Below are 10633 nucleotides of genomic sequence, written 5' to 3'. Positions count from 1 at the left end.
CGTCTTAATTTTTTTTTTTTTTTTTCTCCCATGTCCCCTGTGGGGCTCTGTAAATAGGTAAGTATACATTTAAAAAAAATAAAATAAAAAATTATATTATATATATTGGTAAGGTAAGTATGTTGGATGTGCCACGCAATGCTCAATTACATGGGTGGGAGCTAGTGCGTTAGCGCAGTTAGCTCGTTAACATGTTGATGCCGTCCAGCCCCATGCACTGGGCGATCCGCGGTAGCTTGTTAACAGAGATTTGCCGTGTTGTGGCGTTAACGTCAACAAGATTAACGCTGACAGCACTAGTGGGAACACAACGAATATGACTGCACATTTACTCTGACATCATCCTAGTGCAAAGACAAGTGGAAGCAGACAAAAACAACAAGCACGCATGCTACAAACTTTACCCGAGTCATTTAGACAGCCGTTAGCACATGATTCTCCTTATGGGGACCTGATATGTTTAATATGCTGCTGAGAATATAGCCCAGAAGAAGCGTATAGTACCAACTCCAAAACACGTACAAAACACAACAGAAGTGCTCCAGCGCTTCAACGTAATATTACCGTGTTGTGTGTGTGTGTATAAGGACCATAAATGGCACCTGTTAAGAGACATGGTTACTAGTGATGGGATTTCTGGCTCTTTGTAGAGAGCCGGCTCTTCAGGTTGTTCTTTGCTTTAATTAATTTATTATTAACAATAATATAAAATTATGCACAAAAGGAATTACTAATGTAAAAAAAGTGGTTTTATTTATATGTTTATATATAAATATATGTGGTGGCCCGTAGAGACAAAGCACGTACGAACTCCAAAACACATTTCTTGCTTTAACTGAACTTCCAAAACAGAGCTACCTAGATCACTTAAATTACACAATTGAAAGCATGAAAGCATATGTGTATTGTTTGTGTATTTATACACAAGCACTCAGATAGATAGATAGATTGATTGATTGATTTTCAAATAATTAAAAAAAAAAAGTTCATTTACCTGTTACTACCACACACCAAATCCGGTCGTTGGTACTTGCTGGCTTGTGTAGCCACTAGGTAACAAAAGCTCAACACTGCCCCCTAGCATCCTGGAGCACTTCTGTTGTGTTTTGCTGCGGAGTTTGTACGTGCTTTGTCTCTAGGGGCCACCGTAAATATACTTTTATTTATCCACTCCACATAAAATGTAATAAATAAATCATATAATACAAAAACCAATTATTCACATTTCAACTTTTAAATATTTAAATTTTCAGCTTTTTCCTTTTAAACAAATTTAAAGTGAAACAACACAAAACACTGCAAACCACAACACAATTAAATCCATCCATCCATCCATTCGCTTCCGCTTATCCTTTTCAGGGTCGTGGGGGGTGCTGGAGCCTATCCCAGCTGTCATAGGGCGAGAGGCAGGGTACACCCTGGACAGGTCGCCAGTCTGTCGCAGGGCTAACACACAAGGACAGACAACCATTCACACTCACATTCACTCGCACATTCACACCTAGTGACAATTTGGATTAATCAATTAACCTATCCCCACAAGCTGCATGTCTTTGGACGGTGGGAGGAAGCCGGAGTACCCGGAGGGAACCCACGCAGACACGGGGAGAACATGCAAACTCCACACAGAAAGACCCCGGCCTGAACACAATTAAATATAAATTACAATATAAAAACAAAAGAAGATGCACATTCTCTGTCATATGGGCCTGCATGAATAAACTTTCTGAATCCTTTATCATCTGCAACTGAAAATAGTTGTGGATGATTACTATACCTTTCTAATGTGACCTTGTTGTCCCCGGCTCTCTTTCTCTCTCTCTCCCTCCCGCTCTGTTCCTGTGCTACTGCGAGTGTAACTACCGCCCCTCCCCCCTCTGCCCAGCGCAAAGCACAAGGCTCGCGTGCGGAGTGAAGCGGAAAAAAGTGCGAGAGAGAGGGTGAGAGAGAGAAAAAAAACAAACAAAACCCACAGCTCCCAATAAGGAGCCGGCTCGCGCCGTTCACGTCAAAGACCCGGCTCTCAGAGCCATTTCGTTCGCGACCGAAACATCACTACTACTGTAGCCGTAATGCTCCGACAATCCATCAAGCGGTGCAGCTCCGTAGCTTACCAAAGTCGAACTAAAACATTTATTGACAGATTGCTGAGCGCCGTGTAGCACATAAAAACGGTTTGCGGTCAGTAAGCACAACCAGAATTCATACATAAGGCGCGCTGTCGATTTTAGGCCATGCATGTCGTTAGCGCGGTTAGCTCGCTAACACGTTGACGCCGTCCAGCCCCACGCACGGGGCGATCCGCGGTAACTCGTTAACGGAGATTTGCCGTGTCCATCTTGGTGTTGCCTGCAGGTGAAGCGATGGGGGAGGAGGGGGAGTTGTGTTCAGTGCAGGAGAGGCCCAGTAACGTTGCATAGAGACAAAAGTGGACGAAAGAGAGGCAAACTTGTGGCTTCACAAGTATAATTATAACGTAACATAGACTATATCGATATGAAGGATATTGTCACATCTTATATCTCGTATGAAAATATATCAATATTTTTTTTAAAAACCTCGATATATCGCCCAGTCCTAAACCAAAGCTGTGTAAAGCGCCTGTTCTCAATGATATTAACACGTCTGCAGTTTGTTGCGATCCACTTGGCGTCAGTCAGTGTCCGAGGTAGACTTACTGAGTCCCCGATGCTCCCTGAGTGGTTTGTCGCAAAGTGCTAGCAGCATCCCCGGCTAACGTATGCTTCGTGTCAATGTGATATTTTAAGCTGGAAGTGATTCGGTGAAAAGAAAATTCCTTCTTGCACAATGTGCATAATACTTTATGTCAGTCGACTGTTCCCTCTTATTTGTTTTAATGCTCAAATGTCCGATCGAGAGGGCTGATGTGCGTTTATCATCTTCCTACTGAGTTGATTGGTTCAGCTGCCCGTCACTACCAGACCTACTGCCCAGTCGGGCATGTGGGGAGGTAACTGTACTTGGACAAACTGCATGAAATGCGCTGACAGAAACATTTCAGGGATTTTGAGGCATTCTGCACTCCAGATGCGTTAAATGTGTGAAAAGTTTTAATCGCATTGACTGTGATGGCAGATTAATTTGTGTAAACGCGTTAATTAGTTATATTATGATGAAAATATCAGATGCAATCATTACATTTGGTTTTGGCTGCACATGCAGGACGTAGAGATTCATTTCTGACCAAACATGAGGTTTAAAAATCTTTTCTAAACTCTTCAGCACCTTGTGGCACGTATGTCACTCTCTCTGATTGTGGAGACATTAAAAGTTGACAGGAACTGGTTGCTGGTAATGACTGTAGAGCTACAGTAGAGATTTTCTTTAGTCATAATGAATTGGCAGCCACTCGATGTGTTTGCTGCTAATAGACAAACGAGTGCACACAAACTGAGCATGAATATTTCATGCAGCAACCTGGGAGCCAAAAGTCATTGTTTAAAATGTTCATTAGTTTAAGTTAAAGTGTTTTTTCCAGCCGTACGTGAGTAATTAAGTCAAATGTGACTATCACATGTAAACGGAGTGCATACCTGTAACATGTTCCAAAGAGCGGCCGTGTTGTTCTGCTTCAGTAGGATTACCAACCTTTTCACACTCTCATGCTCATGTGTTCCTCCCTAATGTTTAACATATAAAACCAGAGTCGCTCCTCTTCTTATGAATGTTGGGAGCACTGGTCTTTAATCTTCTGCTTCCTGCCTGCTCTTCATTCAGGTGGTCAGTGAATAAGGGGCGGGTTTAAAAATCGATTTTAGTTTGAATAAAGTGACATCGATTCATTAAATCCTGAATCGATTTTTAAATATAAATGTATTTTGTCAGAAATGCCAGAATCTCAGCTTAAAGCTCACAAAACTACGTCAACAACCGGCGAACAGCTAAAACAGGAAATGAGCGCTGGCAGTCCACGGAGTCCACAGCGTGGATCGTGGACACGTCGGGTGCTGAACGCAGACATCTCACAGATTCTGATGCTGCAGGTTGAGTAACTCCGACTAAAACTGACTGAACCAGCAGCAAAAGGAGATCCAAACTACACTTCATGTTTGATAAGCATCGTCATCTCTGACCTTTGCTGTTTTGCTTCCACCACGATAAAATCACACTTCCTGCACAGCTCTCTCTGTACTTCAAGAACAGTTTCCCGCCTCAAATCTGTTTTCTGCATTACTCTCTGCTTATTAGGCATCAGTCTACTGTTGTCAAAGAAATGTAAACTTTTAAAAATTATACCAAATTACAAACTCTCAGCTGTGTCTCTGATCAAACTCTGTAACTTTGCTCCGCTTCACTTCAGCAGCATCAGCTAATGTTCAGATGTTGATTGGTGGATTTATTATCTGCTATAAAAGCCAGGCCAGGAAAATCTCCTTCATGTTTTATCCTCAGTTACTTTGACACAAAGACATCTGCTGTGATGTTCACACCTCTGAAGTCTCACAGCGTCAGCTTTGTTTGTATACACAGATACAAAAATGTGGACATGTACCGATAAATGATCAGAGTTATAATATTTCTGAATCGAATCGGGAGCTTGTGAATCAGAATTGGATCAGTTGTAGAAATCAGTGACGACGCCCAGCCCGACACTTAATCTTGTTCAATAATCAACTTTGATTCAAACTCTTCTTCTTTTTTGTACCTGAGCCACAGCACGTAGCTAAATACTCCCAGTACCACAGACGATCCACTCAGAATGATTCTCACTCACTAACATATCCATGGTGGTGGGAACAGAGTTGGTGATGAGCAGGTTTCATGAACACAGCTGTTGGTTTACGTGTGCGTGCAGGGCGAAAACATTTCTGTGCACACGTTAATGAATGGGGCCCAGCACGTCCAGTTAGGGTTGTGCTGATGGACGCCGCGTCACAAATCATTGATGGTCAAAGTAAACAGTGGTAGCTCGCCAGTCCAGACCATTTCAGTTTCACTGCTCCTCTAATGCATTCTAGTTTTAATAATAATTATTATGAATATAACAACACTGTATTATAATGATGATGATAAATTCAATCTGCATTGGTACGGTTTCCTCCTGCCCAGACACACAAAACGTGTGTGTGTGTGTGTGTGTGTGTGTGTGTGTGTGTGTGTGTGTGTGTGTGTGTGGCACTGGTCTATCATCATCAAATAAAAGAAAGCAGAGGAATTTTGTGTGTGATGTACTTCAGTGCTCCACTGTAGTGTGACGGTGCATCTGCAGAGACACTTGTTTCCATTTTTACCTCTTACCTGTAAAAGGCCAATGGAGTCATTGGCTGCTGGGCGGCCACTGAAATGATCCCATAGGTGTATCTAGTAGGAGTCTGAGGGCTAGCACTAGCTGCCAGTATGTATTTATTTTATCCCACTGGTGGTTTTTGTCCCAAAGCTATAAACACTGTGCCATGTGCACGTTGTGTGCTTTGTGGAGGGTGGATAACCTCCCCTGCTACATGGTGGGAATGTTGTCGTCCACTGGTGATGCCAGAGGGGAACAAAAGGACAATGGGAGTATTGAGCAACCTCACCCCCAATTCATTGTTGACATTAACCCCTTAACCCGCCAGGATGTTCCCAACAGGTTCACTTACCTGCCACACACATGATAGCATACATTTAGGGGGGTAAGCAGACTCTGTGAGTGTGACAATGCTAAGCCAATGAGGTTACAGACTGTTATCAGTAATCTTGCAAACACCTCACTCTGGTGTGCACGTGTGTCAGGAAGTGTGAGGGGAAAAAAATAGTGGGCGTGTGTCCTCTGTAGGAGAAACATGAATATGTCAGATTGGCGTGCGTGCGTGCGTGGGAGGGGGGGGGCTCATTATGGTGGTCAGTCAGCTCTGTGCATCAGATTAGTGAAGAGAAAATAGGCCAACATCTGTCACCCTGACAAAAGCTCATCATCTGGTCTGCCACTCTTTGTTCCCCCTGCTGTATTCTGTCATGTTGCCGTGTATGACAGTTAAAATGGAGATTGTCTTTTTATGATCCCAGTGTCTAATAATTAACAAAAACCAAAACCAAAAACGCCCCACACAAGTTCAGGATCAGAAGGATCCAGATTTTAAAATCATGATTGTTACCATCCAGGATCACATAATTCATGTTGCTTTTGTTTTTCAAAGGCGTCCAGCACTGGACCACTCGCATCCAGAGTGGTTTATTGTTTATTGTTTGTTCATTTATTTCAAACATGTAAACAATATACAGGTACATGTAGTAAAGAAAATAAGAGAGAAAAAAAATACTATACAAAAGTCAATACTTTTCAATATTGCTACTGTTCTGATTCATTTACATGCAGGGCTCGCAAACTTTCAAAACCCCTGGTAGCCCTTCGGGCAGGGACTCGTCAGTTTTAGCCCAAAATAAATTTAAGTAGCCCGAATAAAAAAGAGAGCAATTTTTTGATTGATGTTTTGTTTCTGTTACAATATTATACATTAAAGTGTAATATTGTAACGGAAACAAAACATTAATCAGAAATAGTTGAAACACAAATTACAACATTGTATAAAAATTACAATCATCAACTCAAATACTTGGTTCTAATTGAACAGAAATTTCTATGAACTTGTAAGAACTGTGTAGGACATGAATCAGTCTGTGTCAGATCCTGAATCTGAAATTTCCACTGAAGTCACGGGTAAGAGGCGAGTGGAACCAAGATCGAGGCCGTTTGCTGTTTGAAGTTTGCACAGACTGCTACATTGTGCCAGTGGTAGTTCACTCTTTGCAACATAGTAGCTGTTCTAAACAGATTTTCAGGTTTATTTTTAGTTTTCAATTGGTGTTTGTTCTGGGAAAGATATTGCAGACTGAGCAATAATGCATTTCTCATGGGTTCTAATTGGGGCCTTTCTTAAAATGACTGGTCCCAGTAACAAAGGCGCTTGTCGACTCAGAAATCGAGGGAAAACCAACAACACACCCGGCAGAACATTATGTTATTTACACGGGTGCACATAAGTGGTCCGCATGTGCGCATTCGCTGTCAAAATAAAAGACGCACCAGATAAGAAGTTGCAGCGCGCGTTTGCGTCCATATAAAAAGCACTGTTTTTGTCTGCTAGAGTGGGATTTTCACGGCACATTCTGCACCACATCTCTGTGCGTTCATCATTTGTTTGAAGCCAGCTCACCTCCTGCAACCACTTTTCCGAGAATACGTGCTTCTTTTGCGGTTCGGACTCCTGACATTTGTTTGGAGGTGGAGGAACATCACAGTAATTGCTTAAAGGAGCTTCTTCGACATCTTTAAGAGTTCTAAACAAACGTCTGTCCTCCTCCTGAAAATCTTATGTACGCAAACACGCGTTGCAACTTCTTATCTTGTTTATCTTTTTTATTTTGACAGTGAATGCACACCTGCAGACCACTTATGTGCAGCCCTGGTTATTTAGCTCGTCATATCGCAGCCACAGAAATTATTTTGTCCATGAAACCATAAAGCTGCACTTTCTTTTTGCCTTATAGTCTGATTTGTCATAACTTCTCCGTTTTGTGGTAAGCTTTTCTTTGGCTGTCACTTCTTCACCCTGACCTGTCTTATTTGGCTCAGCAGAACTGAAATGCTTTTACATGCTCACTCACATAAGCTCAGCGATTCTCTGCGCGATCAACCTCTCACATGTTTAAGCTGCGGGAGATTTCACTTGTCATGTTTGCATAGTAAGCTAACGATTAATAAGACGATGTCAGAGGAATTGGTGCACAAATTATCATCACTTACAGATCAGTGCTGTCGCTCTCTATACACAGTTCACGCGATTGCAAAGTGAAAGCAAAAAAACAAGCGCAAATTCAAACGCGATTTAAATATGTCACATATTGACAGTGGCTCACCGATGCCAATGACATAATTACCCAGCTACATTTCTGAAAGAATGCAAAAGCATTGACATATATTTTTCCTTCCTACGACAGGGCAGAGATAGATTTTGGTAGCCCGACTGGAAAAATTGCTAGCCCCGGGACATCGGGCTAGCGGTTTTGCGAGCCCTGACATGTTGAAAGTGAGTGGGAAGAAGTAAACACTTATTTAATCCCACCCCTTTGCCATGAGTTATCAGTTAATATTTAGTCAGCTTCCTTACTGATATAATCTGTAATTAAAATAGTGAACATCTATCTATCGATCGATCCCTGCAGGAGCACACCAGGGTGCTGTTCTGATAGATCCAAGAATAGACAAATAGTGGAAGTTAGCAGAACAGCTCCTTTATAAACATTTTCCTTAGAAAACACATGGTGCTGCAGCTTTGCTACAAAGACCGCAGCCTCACGTTTAACGACACTCAGCTCTAACAGTTCTGTAATGCATTTGTTTGGACATCTCCAACGTGAGGCTTGGTCTTGTTTCAGGTGTCCGTGGCTTTCAGAGCGTTTCTCAGTGGCCATCCCCATCTACAATGGCATCATCTTCCTCTTTGTTTTGGCTAACTTCTGTATGGCCACATTCATGGACCCTGGCATCTTCCCCCGAGGTGAGTGCATGGATGGTTGAATGAATGCCTTTAATGCTGGGTGTCACCAAACAGGTAAGTTGTGTCGAACAGGCAGGACTTGGATGAAGCGATGGATTAAAGCTGCAGACCGCAGCAGCACCTCAGTGAGGCGCGCTGCACAGGAAGCGTGCCGCGGCTCAGTCGTTGGGATGTCTTACGTCCTTCTAATTTGATTTTGTCGAAAACAAAATTACATCTAAAATTCAAAAGGGCCGTCTACCCATCACCACCACCAGGGTGTAGCTACAAATGGGAACTCCAAATTGAACATAAAAGCCTCATTGTGGTGTGAGGTCTGTTCATACTGTTGAGATGGATACAGTGGAGCTGTGAAGTTTAGCAGCAGGCATCATTTAAGGTCGCTTGTTCATTTTAATCCGATTCTCCTCATGTAAAGTAAGCTTTGACACGGTTTAGGTTTGATTAGTTGTTATCATTTAGATCATTATGGTGAACACAACAACAGCTAAAAGATAAAATAATGTAATTATTACGGAACATAAACATTATGAGTTTTGGATAACGTGTGTTGTTAGTTATACTAAACATTTTAAAACTGGCCTCACAGCTGGCTACAAAAACCGTTCGTGTTGTCCACATCTGCATGCGGTCGCCTCGCCCCATCGTCCACGCTGCTGTTCTGGATTTGACTCTTTATTTGGTGGGATTAGCTCTCCGCACTGTGGATTCTCTGCTAGGATCCCCACAGTTCAGAACGGCCGTCCACCCAGTTGTCCATGCGTTCAGTCACACGCTCTGCTTTTTTATTTAACTGCAGTCCTCTGTGTTTTTAGCTAGCTATCTCTGGCTCATGTCAGAGCAGCCTCTTATCAGAATGTGTGTTCCTAGGCAACCCAACACCAGTGAATTTACATTATATTTTACATTCATTTCTGTTTTGTTTTTTATTTCTTTTGATCTGAGTCTGAGGTGAAAAGTCTGACACGAAATATGAGATGATGAGGTTTCAGTGTAGTCACAGGATTGTTAAAATACCGAGGGGTCAGAGGGCCCTTTGTTTGAACGGCACTGACATGGAGAAGGCGACCCGTGACCCTTTCCACACGACTGGCTTGTTTAAAACTGTAAAAAACAGTTGCTATGAAAGAGTAAATAGTTTCTACAGACTGAAACCTTCTTTGTAGTCCATCATTTGAACGTGGACGCCTACGGTCAAACTCGGGTGGACTGAGTGGACAGCTGCGAGCTTTGGCACTTTCACTGTCTCACTTTTGACCAATAGATCGTCAGTTTTAGGACTGTGTGTGTTCTCTGTGCAGCCGAGGAGGACGAGGACAAAGAAGACGATTTCCGCGCTCCACTGTACAAGACGGTGGAGATCAGAGGGATCCAGGTCAGGATGAAGTGGTGTTCAACCTGCCGCTTCTACAGGCCGCCACGCTGCTCCCACTGTTCTGTCTGTGACAACTGTGTTGAGGTGTGTTTGACTTTTTACATTTACTCATTTATTCTTCATATGAACAGTCTGAATGTTGCACGCTGAGTAAGCCTGCACTATAAACAGCCCAGTTTGATCTGAAACAGTCTGAATCATTGTATGCGTCTGTGGTTAGTGAGCCGTGTCCACAACACACGTGCTCTGTGATTTTCACACTTTCAAACCCTCGCCCGGCTGGTTTTGGCATGTGGTTATCATCATTGTTATAAATCTTTAGATATGTTTAGAAGATGTAACTCAAGGACATGTCTTTGCTCTGCAGCTGTCCTGTTAGTGTATGATGGAAGGAGGAGTGTCAGTGTTGATGGGTGCAAACGAGTTGGACAGCCTGTAGTCGTCCTTTGAATAACACGGTACTCCAGCTCAAGCACGACCTGTAACAGGAGTTTACTGCAGTTTTGGACCTGAAAATGTTTCAGTATCTACTCCTTACTTACACTCCTTGCACTGGGCACGTGTGTAGCCAAACTGTAGCTGATGCTAAGCCAGTGAAAATGGTCTTGATGGGCCTCTCAGGCTACATACGTGTTTGCTAATGGTTTCCACAGAATGGCTGCCTCGTGTCCATCATCAGGCAAGACAGCAGTGACGCACCTCTATCTGTTCGCTGTCTCAGAGACATGACTCTAAACTCAGTGCACAATCTTAAATGGCC

The 10633-nt window shown here is 42.8% G+C and overlaps 1 protein-coding gene across 2 annotated transcripts in view; it reads left to right on the top strand.

Moving 5' to 3' along the window:
- Window positions 1-10633, top strand: part of LOC120725665 (palmitoyltransferase ZDHHC5-A-like) — a 31464-nt gene that overhangs the window by 8080 nt on the left and 12751 nt on the right. For both annotated transcript variants that reach the window (XM_040018642.1, XM_040018644.1), the window contains exons 3-4: window positions 8377-8498; window positions 9800-9957. In XM_040018642.1, the coding sequence (XP_039874576.1) occupies window positions 8377-8498; window positions 9800-9957 (280 nt within the window). The remainder of the gene's footprint in view (window positions 1-8376; window positions 8499-9799; window positions 9958-10633) is intronic.

Source organism: Simochromis diagramma, unplaced genomic scaffold (assembly GCF_900408965.1).
Source record: "Simochromis diagramma unplaced genomic scaffold, fSimDia1.1 OVJJ01000631.1, whole genome shotgun sequence".
Lineage (NCBI taxonomy): Eukaryota > Metazoa > Chordata > Actinopteri > Cichliformes > Cichlidae > Simochromis > Simochromis diagramma.
Note: the sequence above shows the minus strand (reverse complement) of the source record. Positions and strands in the feature narration are given on the sequence as shown.